Consider the following 17733-nt stretch of genomic DNA (forward strand, 5'->3'; position numbering starts at 1 on the left):
GGAGCTGAGGCCCCTCCATGTCCCACGGGATCATCCCGGCGGTTCCCTTTTCCCCGCAGTGGCAGACAGGGACGGCTCCAGCCAGCCACGCTGGAGATGACACTACTGCCCGGATGGCTAGGAGGGCATCGCATGAGCGGCCAGAGAAACGCCAGGAGTCCACGGGAGCGCTGCCCTTCTGGGGCTGTCTGCTGTCTCAGCTGAGCAGCTAGAGCAGGGATGTGAGCGAGGTGCTGTTCTTCGGCGCTTTCGGCCCTGTTCTTCATTTGGTAGCACTGGTTTCGCAGCTGGAATCCCCTTCCACAGAGATCCTGCCAGTACCACTGTGTTTTCACTCCACTTCTCTAGCCCGCTGTGTCCTGCATCCAGTTGTGCTGCACAGCTTCAACGATTAGTTGCTCTAATATTAATCAAGTCCTACCAAGTGCCCAAGCTAGTCAACTCAGAAAGACATACTGAAAGTCAGAGAGACCACAGGCCCCATTTCATCACTGGCATGCTACTAAATGTCTGGATATTGCAACATTTTGGAAAAAAAAAGTCTATTTTCATGAAAAAAAAAAATCATCCTTGAAAATGATGCCAAATTAAAAAAAAAATCTACCACCATTTCTGCCATCTTCCACCAAACAACCTTAGTAAACTTCACTATGGAGGAGCTATTCGGGGTCAGAAAAGAGGGTAAAAATACCCATAAGATGAACAAGGTCTCCAACAAGCAAAGCAGTATCTCAGATTTGCAGCAATGCAACTAGCCACAGAGCCCCAAAGCGGTGGGGTGGGAGAAGATCCCCACCATCCTGCTTGAACTAGAAGGAAATGCTGAGACTTATCTTTTACAGCATTCTAGGCTGGCAAGCAGCAGTGTTGCAGAGCTAGGCTTGGAGTCTGTGGAGAAGCGCTAGCGTCAGGATTCAGGACAGCGAAGAGAATGATGAAATCACAGACATTCATTTGTGGCTCATTAGAACAGCTGCACACTTGTGAACTGCACTTGTCCAAGTCAAAGCAAAGCCAGCTGGTGAGCACTGTGCAGCTATAAATCAGGTCACAAGCAGGTTAAATTCAATCGAGTAGTTTAATAATTCTTCAGGTCAAAGGTCTTATCTTACCAGGTAACAATTTACAGGACACCTAGTTAGAGTGAAGAGTGGCTGGCTTGGTAAAAGGAGAGAAGAATACATTATATCCCATCTCTGAATATTTTAATGTTAGCCTCTTTCAACGCAACATATTTTTGGTAAAGACATATTCACTATATTTAACATGATCTCTCTTTAACAGGAAGTTCAGCTGAGCACACTGTCCCCAGAAAGTACACTGCGACTGTAAAGCAACAGAATTTCATAGCAGTAAATCTATTGCACTTTGTGAAGAATAAAATTCTCCTTTGCCTTTCTAGCTCCAGAAGGCAAAGTATCTTGTTGGTTAAGCAAGTTCTTCTCCCTCCAGGCAAAGTCTCTTAATGTTCAGACAGACAAAGCCTAACTTTTGTTTGTTTGCTTTTTATTATTACTTGAAACAACAATTGGAAGAGTTTGAGAGAAAAATCTTTCCAGTAGCTGCTGAGAAGTCTCCAAGTTTCGAGTCTAGAAATGAATTTTAGGTGCTATCCAATCACAGTCAACAAATAAATGTACTTATTTCCACATTTCATGAATATGTCCACAAAAGAGCAAGATGAGGTCTCTCTTTGACCAACACTAACACTGTGTGATCAGGTATTACACGGATGCACTTTATATGTGACAACAGTATACAGACAGGATGGAAATAACACCAATATTATTGCACATGGTGTCTGGGCGAGCATTAAAAACACTGCAATATGTGATGAAAATTCTTTACAGCTTGTTTTCTCTCAGCCCTTTTTCTAGAGTTTGATGTAGCAGCAATATCAATCGACGTACATTGGAGAGCTGGGAGTTGCTGGCATTTGATCCAGGATTTTACAAACATAGCATGCAACATCCACTGTGCGTTCCTCATACATCAGAATGAAGGGATGTTTCTGGAATTAGATAAAAAACAAGGTTACTTCACTGCAGTGACACAAATTGGCTTCCCCAGTTAAAAGTATAGTATATAATTTGACTGAATCAAGAACAAAAGACTCAGTAGTGACTGCAGGACCTTAAGATATGGCCTTGCCTGAGGTACTTGCAAAAAAGGAGTTAAATGTGCAATACAGAGAGCTGCACTTCCAGAGCTAGCTTGGGGCAGCCATCCACGTGGCAACCTGCTGAACTGGATGCAGAGAGTAACACATTCACTGAAATACTGGGAACAGAGATTTTGACATCAGTCTCTTCAGCAATGGGGAGACAGGAGTGACAGGAATACAGGACCTGTAGAGCTCAAAAAACAGGCCAGGTCCTAAACCCAGTTGTCCTGAACCCTGATCTTCTGCTCTGCCCAGGAAGCTGTTTAAGCTGGACCTAACTCAGAGCAGCTGGGAAATGACATAATGACTTTTTAGGCAGGAACTGTTCTGCTTAGGGCACCTTGGTCCAGATATGCTTTCTGCTCGCTCTTTGCTACCTTCCCAAAACATCTCTATTTCAAACCTTAGGATCCACACTCTCTGTCCTGGAATAAGAGACCAATGATTATAAGCAGGCTGGCATGCTGAAACCACTGAGTGAATACTGGAGGACAGAATGCCATTGACCAAGGTGAAGTCCTGCATCACCTCTGAAGAGATGGCTTACATACCCTGAAGAGCTGTGGTTGCTACATGTGACCTACCCAACCATCAGCCCCTGTGAGTTCTCTCCTGCAGGACCCCACCATCACCAGCTCTGCTGATTCCTTGTTCCAGGACACTGTGTTGTCCTCTTGAGGACACAGTTTTGCCTGTACACTCACAACCTCATTGCATGGCTAGTGCATTAGAAGTATTTACATATTAATGTTCATGTGTTCGTCACCAATTTGCCAGTGGTTCTGAGTGTAGGTGCCAGGATCTCAAGCAAAGGCAGAATTTATAGGGCATATCTAGGTTTTGCCTGAGCCTGTGCACTTCAGTGATCTCACAGGCTAGCCATGTCAGCTAATTCACAACAACACAGCATTTCTCTATGTGCTGATCTCCTAAAACCCCTCAGCTGCTTATGTACAGACATTAATAATTATAAACTGCATAGGGCCAGGAACAACGGCATCAAGGAAGTGTTTTCCTAAGGCTGTGGAGATGGACACTCTGTCTTAATCCGAAAAAAAACCCCACAGAGCTACCTCAGATATGCAACTCAGCTCCACTGCACAATCCAAACAGCTGGCACAGTCAGCCGTACTTTGCACTTACCAGAAGCTCTTTGTACTTTGGCCTTTTGGACTCGTCCTTTGTAAGGCTAAAGAAAGCAGGAAAAAGTATTAGGATAAGGCAAACTTAGGAAGTTATTACAGTAAATGTTAATTTTTTACAGGATAGGAGATTGATTTTACACTGGGATTCATAGCTGGCCAAGCCGTTCAAGTCCAGGAATTTGGCTCCCAAAATGAACATAGTTTTCCTACTGTGAGTCACCACATGGAGTCCCTTCCTCTCCACATGACTGAAGGTGCTGGCAAAAGCCTAAATACCATGACCACCACCAAATCCTGCTGGAGACAGAGCAAGCTAAAAGCCCATCACAACAGCTGCTGTCTCCGTAAGGAAGCAGATTTGACTCCAGCCTAACTGGATTTTTCAGATGGCCGCAATTGGTGACTCCGGCCTGCTGTCCAGCCAGGACGGCAGCCTGGCACATGTGCAGAGGAGACTGGACGCAGCCTGCCATGGAGCACACACTCTTCTCAAGGTAAAACAGACAAAACACATTCTTCTTGGCATGTGTGAGGGCAAGGATGGAGCTGTAATACACAGAAGACACACAAGTCCCTCTGGCTAAGAGAAGAGCCTGTCATGCTGGCCTAGCTCCACTTCACCTTCTCAATCCTTTCTGTCTCCCTCACAGTAAGCTGAACCTGCTGGCTGCCACCTTGCCCCAGACCTGCAGGGTGGCCATCAGGATGGGACTCTGGGTGGGAGCACAGCCCCAGAGGCAGCTCTTCGGCAGCATCAGGCTTGATTAAAACCTGCTGCTGTTCAGATGTGTCCTTCATTACCAGACACCCAGAGACAGGCTGGACACACTTGCAGGGACATCTTCCCTGCAAGTAGGCACAAATGCCTTGCAGGGTACGAGATAACAGGCCACACAGATGTCCCAAAAGCCATCAGCTCTGAGATGATCCCATCTCCTGCCTGGTTCCTACAGCAGGGAGACAACCAGCCTAAGGACTGGGCCACTGCAGGCTGGGTGATAACCCAGATCATGGCAGGGACAGCAGGTGGCAGCAAAGGCCATGAGGAAAACCCGTGGTAGGTAAGGACAACACAGGGTGGGTGCCCAGGGACAAGTCTGGGGTGGCAGAGGCTGTCTGGGGTGGCAGAGGCTGCCTCAGGGTACCTGAGAAAGACACAGGCCCTCTGAGACCCAGTGCAGGGGCCTGCATGAGGACACAAGATGGAGGTAGCCCGTACCAGCAGGCCTAGACTGGTATCTGCAGAGCTGCTGGCCCTGGCACATGCCTGGTAGGCACAACGGGGTAAACTCAGAACGCCAGGCCTGGCACTGTGCCGGGTCTAACCAGGTCCCCTCTCCTGGGTGGCGAGACAGGCTCATCTGTAGTGCTAAGGCCCTCACAGACATCCTGGCCGAGTGATGGGAGCCAAGCGGATTCACAGGCTAATTGGAGATGTCCTCCCCTTCTAGAGAAGAAGAGAGGGTGCAGTGTGGTGCCACTGCAGGGCCTGGGCTGGGAAGGTGCTCAACAAGGTGACACACAGTCATCTTGACAGTTAGAATCACAAGGAAGAAAGAGGACAGAATTAAACTAAGGCTTGAGAGCATATTTTCAGGGAACATTTTCCATCAGGACTTGAATTTTTCAAATATTTTCTTGCTCTTCCAACCAGGCAAAGACACCCCACCTGGACTGTTGCACTCACCCCCAACTTTTCCTTCTGTGCATGGGGGGCAAGCTAAGGTGTTTGCAGAGGCATCCAGCAGCCTCCCAGCCATGGGGAACAGGAGGTGGGGACAGAGACAGCCTGAAGAGAGGGCTCCTCATATGCTGCCATGAGGACCACCAGTTCCAAGCCAGCAGTTATCTCTGCAGAGTCATGCTGAGAATGGCAGGGTTACATGGGGGTGCAATGGGATGCGGTGGGGTGTAGAGTCTTGCCTAAACTAGGAGAGTTAAACCTGATTTCTAACAGCAGCATGGATGAAGGATCTCTTTGAAGATGAGCCACAGTGTGGTCACAAATTATTCAGAGAAACAGAGGGTGACTACGGTACATGTCTCAGAAGTTTTCTCCTTAATCCTATCCTGAAGAGCCGTATCCAAAGGTTTGCCATTCAGACTCCACTCATCACCTCCCAAAGAAGTGAAATGCAAGCAGCCTTCACCCTCATGGTGGTGCAGGCATGTGAAACTAAGTGATGAAGCACTCAGCCTACGACTCTTACCAAATATCTGATCATGACAATACTAGTGGACTGCATGCACCTGAAGCAGGAAACACTCACCACAAGTTGACGAAGTTGATGAAACTTGGGGAGAACTCCCTTTCCTCTGAGTTGCTCAGCTGTGGTGGGTCTCCTTTTACTACTTGTGTCAACTGGTCAAACACGCTGTTCCATTTGGGGTAGGGGAATCGCCCCGTGGCCAGTTCATACTGCAAAAAGACAGCAACCGCACCAGATAGACAGGTTAAAAAAAGAGAATTTCAATAAAGATAAGAAAATCTCTGCAAGTACCTCAGAAGCCCCCAAGGGAGAACTTTATTCTATATCTCCTCTACAAAGCTCAACTGACAGAAACGGGGAAGTTACACTCAATAGCTGTTTTATGTGTCTACATTGGGAACTTGGTCTCCCCATACAATCAACGGAGAGAGACACCTTTCAGATTTAACTTGGCTGTGCCATACCTGCATGCTGTGAATGTTTCCACTGATTTTATAAAGTGGACCAATGTTCTTATTAAGGTGCTTAAAGGCTGGAGGGCAAAATCCTTCCCTAGTCCCTTCCCAAACATCCCACAGTCACTAGAGAAAATGGACATGGACAGAAGGATCATTTTAAAATATCAGCAGGAAAGAAAGCAGATTGATAGAGGATACTGACTCATACTCATTGCTCACATTTTCTCTTCAAATTCAACACCTTGGGAATGGATGACTTTTTCACACTATCAAGGCACATACCCACCAGTATTGTGGTTAGCCAGAGTGGAAACAGAAGCTGAGATCCAGGATTAGTAGCAGTTTTCTGCACAGCCCCAGCACCCTAGAAGCCAGGGCTACCAGAAGCTTATTCTACATGGGCCAAGTGCTCCATTCTGCAGCACCGCACTCACTAACTAGTCTTTCTGATCTGAGATTTTGAAGGGAAAAAACTCTTCTACCATATTTCCTGCTCACATCTCTTTTGCTGCAAAACATAGCTGCAGCTAAATGCATCCCCAGGGGTTCAGGGGAGCCATCTGCCTTGACAGGATTTCTATTCTTTATGAGCCAAGAGATGCCCACCTCAATCACAGCATGCAAATGCTTCACAGCAGAGGGGCTGGGCTTTGCTTCATGCACACGTTTGACACCAACTCCATTATGCATTATGGGTATTAAGGCTACCTACTAGGGAAGTACCACGTAGCAGAGGCTTTAAATGACATTCACTTACCAATGTAATTCCCAAGCTCCAGACATCTGAGCGGACATCATAACCTTGCCTGGATGCACTGGGATCTATCCTTTCAGGCTGAAACAACAAGAAGAACCAGTCAAACAAATATGCAGTGTGGGAAGGAATAACAAGCATCTGCAGACTCAGAAAAAACCTCTAACATGCCCCTGGGAAAAGCCTGGCATGTCTCTAGAGGCAAACCTGTTGCGAGGCCATCCATTTCCAGCAGAGAAACATCTTAAGACCTGGTGGAGGTCTAGTCTAAAAGGTGATCTGCAAAGGCAATTCAGCACAACCCACTCCTCTTTTTTTCTGCAAGTATCTCAATTAACTCTCTACTATTACTCTCTACTATTTATTTAACCTCAAGATCTCTTTAATATAAAGTCTAACTTTCTCTGTTTTTGCAGCAGAGTTCTCCCTAGGGAAACACATGAACTCAAATAAACATCATCTCATCCATCAGTGCAGGGGACTGAGGTTTAGCAGCATCTATCAGATCTCCTCTTCCCAATTGTTTTTTTTTTGGGGGGGTTCCTAAACCTCAAGAGGAATTAAAGATGCACTTTAAGAACCACTCTTTTCTGTGAGTTTTCAGGCATCCCTGCAAGGCAACTATGAGGTCATGGTGTTACCAGGTCTTCAGACATTCAAAAAGTCTTCTCTTTTAGATAGCTCTATTAAGTCAAATGTGAATGACCTATCAGCAAAGAATGGCATATGCAGAGAGACTACTCATCATCACGCGCCAGCTCATCATGTGTGCCCTCACATGCATGCACCCCATTTGTGCCCTGCTGGGAAAAAGGGGATGGAGAAGAGTTGAGAAGTGACCTCGTCCAGGCAGAAGAGTGACCTGGAAACAGAGGACAAGTCAGGAAACGTGAGGTGAAATGGAAGCACTAAGTCTCTGCTAAAATAATGAAAATGGCCACATGAATAGCCCTTCTTGCCAGGACTTCAGAGGTACATCCCAGTCTTTGAGCAGGCTAGACATCTCTGAGGCACCATAGGATCCTTGAGGATCATTGGGAAAAGAGCTGGCATGTTCAGGTCTGAACCACCTGCAGAAGGGCAGCTTTCAACTGTGACCAAGCAGAGAGGTAGCAACAGGCACTTGGCCCTACACAGTGGTGGCACAGTTATAGGGAAGGCAGGATGGACCAAAATAAATCCCGGCTAAATACAGAGCAGGAAGAATCCTGGGAATTTTCCATGTGGATGACATGGGGGCAATTAGCACCAGTGAAGGAAGAGTCAGTGTGTAACACTCCAGGGATCTGGAAAGAGAAATGTAGACAAAATGCATCTCTTGCCAGTTGTCCTTCTAATGCCAAGTGCAAGTGAGGAGACAAAATGGCTGAGATGGAGATCAACCACTGGAAGTGCTGATGGTGTAAAGAGGCAGGGTATGAATGCATGAAATATGGCTACAGATTGTCAAAGAAGCCTCTACTCATTTGAATATGCACCTAGGCACAAGAATCTGGCTTGAAATATATGAGCAAGGTGTGGAATAAAATCCTCCCTTCTCCTCCAAGCCCCCTGTCTAAGCAAATGCATACAAGTCAGGGTATGACACAAGCTTCCTATGTTATTTGGTTGTTTTGTGTTGCTAAAGAGTGAAATACATTTCTAGGAAACTACAATACTTGAATCTCAAATCCTGGATTTTTACTGGTTATTTAATTGAGGAATTTTATCTCACATGCACTGTAAATTTAACAGTTCTGCCTAGACAGCATTAAAAGGTGTAGAGCAATTTATTTGCATCTTAAACCAATGTGTCACTGAAGTCAAAGAAATAAATGGTTATAAGGAGTGAAAAAAATGGAAAGAGCTAAAATGTAACAATATAAAAAGCAGAATGAATTCTCCAGTATACAAACTTCCCTTCCCCCTAAAACACAGGAACAGATGGATGTGGAACAGAGGCCGCCAGCTTCCCTTGGAGACGGTATCTTCAGACACAGATAACGTGACCAAAGAGCTTTAGAAACAAAGTTAAAGGGACTTCCTTGCCTTTGATTGATAACAGGAGCAAGGTAAAGCATGGTACATCTGGAACCTGGTCATGCAGACTGCAGCTGCAGACTTATCTGTGCCAGATTCATCTGCAAGTTGCACACAGAGTTACAAACGGGGCTTGCTAGAGTTAATAGACCTTTACTGCTCTGCCAAAACTGGGTAAGAGTCTTGCAGGCAAGAACAGTGCTCCTCGCACCACACTGCTCTGCTGTCATGTTAACCAATATTACACATACGTATTTGTTTAGGGAAGGCTCATGACAAAAATGTCCCCCACTTCTTAGTGATGACCCCCTTACCATGGCTTTGCATTTACATGGCTGTGCCCTGTAACGGGCTCAGCATTCAACTCCAAACTGAAGCCACAGAAAGGAGGGGAGCGATGTTCCTGAACAGCTGCCTGCAGAGTCGTGCAACAGCAGTGGAAACCATCTTTACAACCATAAATAACTAGTTTGGGAAATACTTCTATTCAGTAAAGGAAAATCCCATCGCTCGCTTTTCATGTTTCTGTATTTCTCAAGAAGAATATTCCTATGGTGGAGAGCAACTTCTTTGGAGGCTCTCTGCCACACAGGCCCCTTGCACACTCACAAGCAGAGCACGAAGGGATGGCCAGTGTCAGCATAACATCAGAGAGCTAGGGTTGAAAGCCATGGGTAGAAAGGAGAGCAGGAGAAAGGCACTGACTAGCTGGGCTCTCAGCCCTCCCTCATGTTTCCTCCTTCTCCAAAACATTTGGATGCCAAGGGCAGCTCCCTCTTGCCTGCTGAGAGCTCTGAATTTTGTATTCCTGACTGTATAAATATCCTGGAAAGAACATGAGTGGAGGGACGCCCTTCCCCGAGTCCTTTACAGGGCTGGCATGGAGTTCAGGTCTTGTTAGATTAACTGGTTCACCACCAGCCCTGCAGACACAACCCCCGTTACAAACCAGCACCTTATGGAAAGGTTCTGCTCTGTGAGGTGACCCTCCTTGGGGGCACTTGCCATGTTGCTCCTCAAGCAGATCTTAGCACCAAGGCGCAGTGCTGGTGCTGGAGTGGGTGCTAGGCCGGTATGGACACCCGGCCTCCTGCTGCTGCTACTCTGCTCTACAGGAAGGTCTGGGAGATCTCCCTTAACACCTCCTTCTTCTACTGGCTGCTAGGGAGCTGAAGGGTCTAATTTCATTTGGATCTCAATTCTTCTGTAAAGTGATGCCTAATAAGCTTTCCGGATCTCATCCTGGGCATGTAGAGATTCACAGAATGCAACCTCAGTGCTGGAAAAGCCTTATCTTAGAACACAGATGCGAGTCATTCACACAAGCAGTGAGAGCAGTGCACTGTCACATTTTACTGGGTAATTTTTTTCTAATTATATTCTCCTGCACTAGGTGACTGATTTTCAAAAGTTGTTTACCTTTTATTTTCTCTGTGCCCGTTAACTCAGCATCAGTCACTATAGGGATCATGCAACATCTTATGCAACAGCCTGTCCTGGTTGCAGGAGGTGACAGAGCTCCTCCTAAGGTGTGACAAAGCGGGAAAAAGGCAATACAGCACCATGGAGGAGAAGCAGAAAACACAAGTGCTGCTGGCTGACTGTAGACAAGCCACTTCCCCTTGCTCCCCAGTTTACCATCTATAAGATAAGAGCAGTAATGCTCCTCTCTGCCTAAATTGCTTTCATACCTACTGATGAGAACACTACCTGAGAGATTAGAGTATTATGATTATCAAAAATGCATTAGCCAAAATATTCATCCATATTTTGACTTTTTATTCAGACATTCCTTCAAAAATCCCCTCTGTTCTTGGATTTCCTGTTCCTCCCCCTCACCCAGGTCAGCAGCGAGGCCTGTGGCTGCAGAGAGATTATCAGTAGAGATCATGTTTCTAGAGAATGGCCTTTCCTCCCCTCCTATTTCCTTTACATATTTACTCTGAGAGAATGTTTCATTTAAAACTTCTCCAACAGCATTTTCCAGGTGGAGACACCAGTTTCCGTTTGCATAGGAATACCATCTCCTCCCAGTTTGCTTTCCTACCAGAATCTGAATTCCTCAGTTTGGATCTCAAAAGCAGTAGAATCCCAGGAAAGCAATGGTCCAAGAACATTAACGAAGGCAACAAGGTTTTACTGAGCTTAAACTTTCTCATCCTGTTGAAAAAAAGGCAAATGTTTTGCCATAACATACTTGGACTAGTTCAGAGCATCATCTGGACCACAACTAATCAAGTGCTGATACTTGCATTAGTAAATGATAAACAGACAGAGTTCAAGAATGTAACTGCTCATGGAATGTCACTAAGCAGTGGAGAAGACAGCATTTATAATGGGCTCTCAACGCAATCTATCCTTTGCCTAAGGCCACTGATATCCTCTCCCTTCAAAAAAAATCTATTTCTGCTTATTTCTGTGTATTATAAAAATGTGTTAAATAAGGGTTCTTGGCAAGCTAGTGTGATTTGAACCACTTGATATAAGCTGGGCTCATTTTAATATGCCTGGATGTTGACTCACACAGCCACAGACAGAAAAAGCAGCACTCTGCGAGGAGGGACAAGGTCCTAGAAAAGGACAGGAGAGCACAAAATTCTGTAATAGCATCATGGTTAAAGGAGCATAACAGAGATTATGCACTAGCAGGAGGCATTCTTATTATATTCACCACAGGTGAGATGACTGCTGGACATTTGTCCAATTTCAAGGTCTACTTTTGCAAAAAAAAATTGCTAAGAAACCTAGAAAGGGTTTACAGCAGAGCCATAAAATGCAATCCAATCTACCTTAAGGGCATAAGCTGCTCAGTCTATTAATCTTCTCAAAGAAAAGCTTAAGAGGTGACTTCATCACAGTCAGAAAGTACCTACTGGGGAAAGAGTTTGTGGCAAGTAAATAACTCCTTCACTGTGCAAACAAAATAGGACCAAAGAGCCCATGGCCATCAATAAAATAAGACTTACTCATACTAAAAAGGATGGTAGTAGAAGGGTAATTACTGATCAGGCCAACTTCATGGGCAGTATGGTAAATTCCGACAGTTGAAGAGGAATCCAAGAGTAAGACTGAAGCCCTGGAAGGGCATCTGCGTCTGGTGTTGGTCCAAAAGACCACGCATCAGTATGAATCCAGCTCCATGAATCTCCTTCAGTGCCATGTTCACCACCTCTTCTAAGAGGTTGGAATAAGAGGGCCAAATTCTGGAAAGGAAGCAGTTTTGGAGGGTTGGGAGGCATTGTTTCAGCCCCATTATGCTGCATCAACACAGAATCTATCTGAGGGTCTCAAGTTTGGCAGGTTTGTTCTGCAATTTCTTGCATGTATGAATTCCTGACGTGCAGTCCATGATCTTTAGGCCTAATCAGCCTGCATGTGTTCAATACATAGTGATATAAAGGAGGAGTCCAGAAGAACGCAATGAAATGGGAAGATTTCTGATCCTACAGGATTCTCTGATGCAGCAGAAAAAGGAAAACAAGAGAAGGGGTCTAGAGACGGAATTTTACACATTCTAACTAGAAATGAAGTATGACAATCCCTCTTCAGCCTCAACATCATGAGCAGCAGGAGTCAGAGAGTCACACCAGGAATTGTCAGATAGGTCAGGAACAACAGGGGAGACTCAGACCTATGGGTAACCCTTCACCTTCATCCTTTACCTCCCTCTGCATCCCTGGGCCTGCCCTATGAAGCTGCATTGCTGTAATGATTATTTCCTGCTATGACTGGCTTTGAACCAGCTTTTTTATACGTAAATAGGATCAGTGGGGAGCTACCCCAGCCCACCTCAGCACAACCAGCTATGCCCCATGCAGAGCAAACCCATGTCAAGCAGAAGCTGCTGTTTCCAGCTTGAACTCACAGAATAGGAATGTGAATCAGATCCGATCTGCTTCCTCTTCGTTTAAAGACACAAGCTCTGCTCAGAAACCTGCAATACCTTCCTAAGGCTACTATCTCCAAAACCTGATTTTTAGGCACTACCCATATAAATCCCAGTAGCAAAAACTCCTCTACGAAGCTCACATCCTTCCCGAAACACTTCCAGCTGAATGGCTTGCTTACACAGGTGGCTGCTAACACATTTCCCTAGGTTTATATAAATTGTCTGTGCAGACAAGTGTTTAAATGGACTAGATGGAAATCCCTTCCCGTCTCCGCTCCAGAAGGAGAGCCTGGAAGTGCTGCAGCACAGACATGACCTCAGCGCCTGCAATGGAAGCAGTTCAGCATGGGCTGTGCATTGAGTGATGTAAGGAGCTAAGTTTGGAGAGGAGAAGTCCCACACGGGGCGAACCTCACGGACGATTTTAGCTTATGAATGAGTAAGCAGAGGTATGTTCTCAGCCAAAACCACTGAAGTATGTGAGTGACATCACCAGCATGCGAGTGAGTGACCGAAGGGGTGTGCTCAGAGCGCAGGCATCTCCCCAGTTATTTGCTACACTGCCAGTGTCAGAAAGTGGAACCAATCCACACTGCTCAGACAGGGACAATTTTCACCAAAACCCATTTTTTTTTTAAAATCACTGGGTGTCAACTTTCAGGCCAAAACCAAAACAAAAACAAATAAATCCCATGTGCAGAGTACAATCCAGAAGCATCCCAGGGGACTCCTAGCTGCCTGAAGTCAAACCTAGAAACAGCCTGACTGCTCGGTGCAATGACTGACTGAGCCCGATGAGAACCTGGGCACTGGGTCAGGAATGCGAGGCTGAAACGCAGCCTCCTGCCGCCGCTCCGACGGGATAGAGGGTTCACAGAGCTGCCACATCCACGCAGCTCTCCCTGCGCGCGCGGGGAGCCGCACAGAGCCACCATTGTCACTTGCCTTGGGAATTCTCCCTTTCCGTGCACGGGCTGTACCGGCCATCTGGTCACGGTGACGCGGCCTCCGCGCGGCAGTGGAGGCCCCAACCGCGAGGGCCCTTCTGCACCGAGGGAGAGGGGAGGTGAAGGCAGGGAGTCTTTGGGCCGCAGGGAGCGCGTTTGCTGGGACAGGCAGCGTGTTAGCACTGTGCGGCCTCTGTGTCGCTTCTCATCTCCGTGTGCGCTGCCTGGCCTTGGCCGTTTGGCCAGGAAGAGGACAGCAGCTCAGTTCAGGTCTCACAACCAAGGTGACAAGTCCATCCTTTGGCCAGAGCAAGGGGTGCTATGGGAGGGCCTCCCAAGCTAGGGGACTGCTTGATCCCCATAAAGGGTTTCTAACTACCAGTGTAATAAATCAGCCTCTCCAATAGCAGGTGACTAGAGGAAAGGGTTTGGGGGACAGAGGACAGTTCCAAATCTGTCTCTGTGGAGATCTCCAAGCAGCAGAACAGGGCAGATCACCTGTCTGCACAACAGCTGGTCCTGACCTACATAGAAACCAGATGCTTCTAATCAGGCTTGGTCATTTGCCTCTGATACAGAAATTGGGTTCACATCAGTATTAAGAAGGCAAAATGCAGCAATGCAACAAAGCTTGTAGGTCAAAGAAAGTCCAGGCCCAAATCTGAACCACTCATTCCAGCAGGAGACAACCACAGGGATCACAGGGAAGGTAGGGCCACTTGCCACACTCCTCAGGTTACTATTCCCAGAGAAAAAAAGCAAATGCAATGACGGCAGCAGAGGCAAAGCAGAGGGAACACATGGGGAGGACCAGGTGCTGGCAGGGAGCCATCTCACCCGTTAGCAATAATCTTTAAGACTGAGGATGCAAAAACTCACCTAGAGCAAGTCTACGTTGCTGGCACCAAAACAGGTGTTGCAAGAGCAGTGTGACAACTATCCACACAAATGGCCTCAACTACTCTGCGGCAGCTGGGGAGAGTCTCCAGTCTTCTCATGTCTTTCTTTCTTAGAATACAAGTCTTTACTCCTTACAATAATGATCACATCAAATGTAAAGTCAAATGCAAGATAACCTGTCCAGCATGGGTAGCTCCAAGGCTAATGCTCTGCCTTCCGTGAGAGCTCTAACAATTTGGGGTAAAATACCCAGGCACTTCCTCAGCAGCTGGACATGGCTCCTGCTGCTGAATCGGACTGGCACTCAAACTGGCAGACATCCAATGTTATTGTTATCGATGGCTATTTGGGGATCCAGCTCCAGTGGACACAGTGTTATCAGGTTCCTTTGATGGGCAAGTGCTCATGCAACAAGAATTACTGCAGGAGCCAAGGGTGAAGTGGGCCTTGCAGTGCGACGCGTTCCCATGGCCACAGAGCATCATTCTGCAGCCAAGATCAGACTCACCCTGGTTACACGTAGCTGCAGAGTGACAGTCTAGCAGGAACCTTTAACCTTTCTGCATTAAAAAAAACAAATTTTCCTTTTGAAAAGAACTTGTGACTGACTTGACTCCCTCCCAAGTACATTCAGGTTTGCTCGCAACACTTGCAGCCATGAACCCTTGCTAGGTCAGAGAAAGAGCTGGCAGTTGTAGCTGGGATTCTGTGTGCTGGACACATCTCCCCATTTCCCAGGCTCTCCAGTACGTGGAAACGCACATGTACTCGGAGGGCAGTTACTGAGTCCAGAGAGGAGAAGGGAAGAGGCCAGCAGTCTCCCACACCAGTTGCCAGCTGCTGGCTCGCCCACAAACCCTATACCATGCCAAGGCTCTTAAAAACACAAACTGAATTGAAACACTTTCACACATTTTAAAAAAAAAAACAAATCCAACACAATCTGGAGCTGGTAACAGGGATGCCCGAAGAACACAGTGGATGCATTTTGTCCAGTATGCACGGATCACGAGGAAGACCGAAGGGTTACCAGAAGCACACACCCACGCAAAGCCCAAGGGAAAGAGAGCAGCTCAGCTATTTGCAAGGATGCCAGCACCTGTAAAGCAGTAACTAAACCAACAGTAATTTGCGATCCTAGTCCACTGAACTTGTGGGGAAAAACAGATGAGCAACCATTTACAGAACATATATACATCTCAGAGAACCTATAAGCAATGTTCACATGTCAGCGTTACGACTATCAGAAGAACTACCTGCAATCTGAGGGGTGAAATGACCTGCCTTGGCTTTGGACATGTCAGTGACTTTGCACTAGCTCCAGTCCCTTCTTGGGGTACTTTGTTTTATAATCTCGGTTGTTGCCCTTAGGATCTCATTCCCTATATCACTGCAGCTCCTTCCTTATGGGGAGCTTGATAGCCCTGCAGAAAGTACTCAGAGAGGAGACTTATGTCTACCCTCTCTCCAGCCTCACAAGGTCTTTATTTAAATAAACTGCCCTGTTTCATTAAGTTATGGGGATCTGGAACTTGCACACACTGTTGTACCACAGCACAGGACTCCAACAGCAGATCTCTTCTGTATTTTCCCATCCACTTAGGTGAGTAAATAGTTCTGCTACATGGACAATAAATAAACATACAGCTGAGGTCAAATGCTTAGAAATACAGACTCTGTGTTTGCAGAGATCAGAATCAGGGTTCTGCCATGGGCAATGCAGTCAGAGGAAAACACATGAGGGCAGTTATCAGGACGAGAAGTGGACTTACTTAATCTTAAAAGGGAAAGATTTTCCTTTCTTTCTTCCCACCCTAAACTTCGAGAAAACTAGATAAGACAGGTCAGAAAAACACATTGTATTTTTCAGCATATTAAGGAGTCAGGATAAGCAATAACAGTTAAACAGCTGCTGTGAAGTTACCTTCACAACAGCAGAAAAATAACTACATACACCAGTCCCTCCTCAAACCCTGAGTTCAGGTGAAATCAAGAAATATGTTTTTAAAGTAGCTCTGATGTACAGAAGTGCTTAAACGCCTTAGAGCTGAAAAATCATAATCACAGCTTTTATCTCTTGGAGAGGGAGGGAAGCAAACAAGCAGAACAGACTCTCAGGAGCCACCGCTCAGACTGAATGATTTCCATGCAGCTGCTGTTCTAATGTTGCTTTCCAGAATTACATACTCCTGGAATAAGCCATGGCACAATTTGGAAATCAAATGGTTTTCAAAAATCACTATAATTCTGCAAGATTTTGCTTTGCAATAACTACTGTGACATAATCCCACCATAGCAAATGGATTTCTTGCAGACCAAGAAAACATTGTACACAGACTGCATTCCCTTTGCCACTGAGCTGTTCTGTTTATTTTGGAGCATAAGTAAGTGCTGCTGGAAGATGCAGGAGAAATTTTCTGTTCTGCAGCACTGGCAGCAGCAGAGGAATCTAGCTAAAAAAAAGGAGTTTGGTCACTTTGCCACAGCCTGGATGTCTCTGCTGATACTGCCAGCAACGGCACTCATTCTAGAGTTCAGTTTCTTTTGGGAAGGGAGTGTTTACTCACATGAAACAGGGTGACATTTGAGTCAGCTGGCAGATGACAGGCCCTGCCATGCTGAACCATGCCTGCAGAAGGTGGGTGGAAGCCTGAGCACTCCCCCGAGCAGGCCAGCTCCCTGCTGGCCTGCCCATCTCCACTTACCGCCATGTACGGCCGGCACCCGGCATCTCTTGTTTTGGCGATGGAGTCCACAAGCTGTCCACTAATGCCAAAGTCACAGAGTTTAATATTTCCATTTCTGTCCAGAAGAATATTGGAAGGTTTGATGTCTGTAAGGGAAAGAAATTAAACTGGTAAGTCATGGCTGAAGGTTTCTATTTCGAAAACAGCAGCTGCAGAGAATCAACACCAGTAGTGGTTATGTCACGCGGCCTGCCTCTTCGTGTGGGGCAGGTACCAACTAGATGGGTTCATCACAGGTATCTAGGGTGCCCAGGGACAACAGGAGATGGAACTAACCCCATATGATAGAACCACAGAACAGCTGGAGTAGTAAGGGGCTTCTGGAGAACATCTCATTGAACTCCCATGCCTAAATACATCGCATGGCTGTAGGTGGATGCAGCCATCCCATTCATTCTTGAAATCCCTTTGGAGCCTGCTCGACATGGCTGGGTGCAGGCCATGCCACTCTGCTCGGAATCAATAGTCAGATGGGAAATTTGGAAATAACAGGTAGCAAT

At 46.4% G+C, this 17733-nt stretch overlaps 1 protein-coding gene across 6 annotated transcripts in view; it reads right to left on the reverse strand.

Annotated features, from left to right (window-relative positions):
• Positions 1 to 1059: 1059 nt before the first annotated feature.
• The window catches only part of MAP2K4 (mitogen-activated protein kinase kinase 4), a 76463-nt gene continuing 59789 nt past the window's right edge, over positions 1060 to 17733 (reverse strand). For all 6 annotated transcript variants that reach the window (XM_088535936.1, XM_088535933.1, XM_088535934.1 and 3 more), the window contains 5 exons: positions 17192 to 17319; positions 6735 to 6812; positions 5580 to 5728; positions 3308 to 3353; positions 1060 to 2011 (listed from right to left, as the gene is read on the reverse strand). In XM_088535936.1, coding sequence (XP_088392062.1) covers positions 1898 to 2011; positions 3308 to 3353; positions 5580 to 5728; positions 6735 to 6812; positions 17192 to 17319 — 515 coding nt within the window. In that variant the 3' untranslated portion in view covers positions 1060 to 1897. The remainder of the gene's footprint in view (positions 2012 to 3307; positions 3354 to 5579; positions 5729 to 6734; positions 6813 to 17191; positions 17320 to 17733) is intronic.

Source organism: Tinamus guttatus, unplaced genomic scaffold (genome assembly GCF_059628265.1).
Source record: "Tinamus guttatus ecotype Peru unplaced genomic scaffold, ASM5962826v1 Tinamus_guttatus_pri_ptg000649l, whole genome shotgun sequence".
Lineage (NCBI taxonomy): Eukaryota > Metazoa > Chordata > Aves > Tinamiformes > Tinamidae > Tinamus > Tinamus guttatus.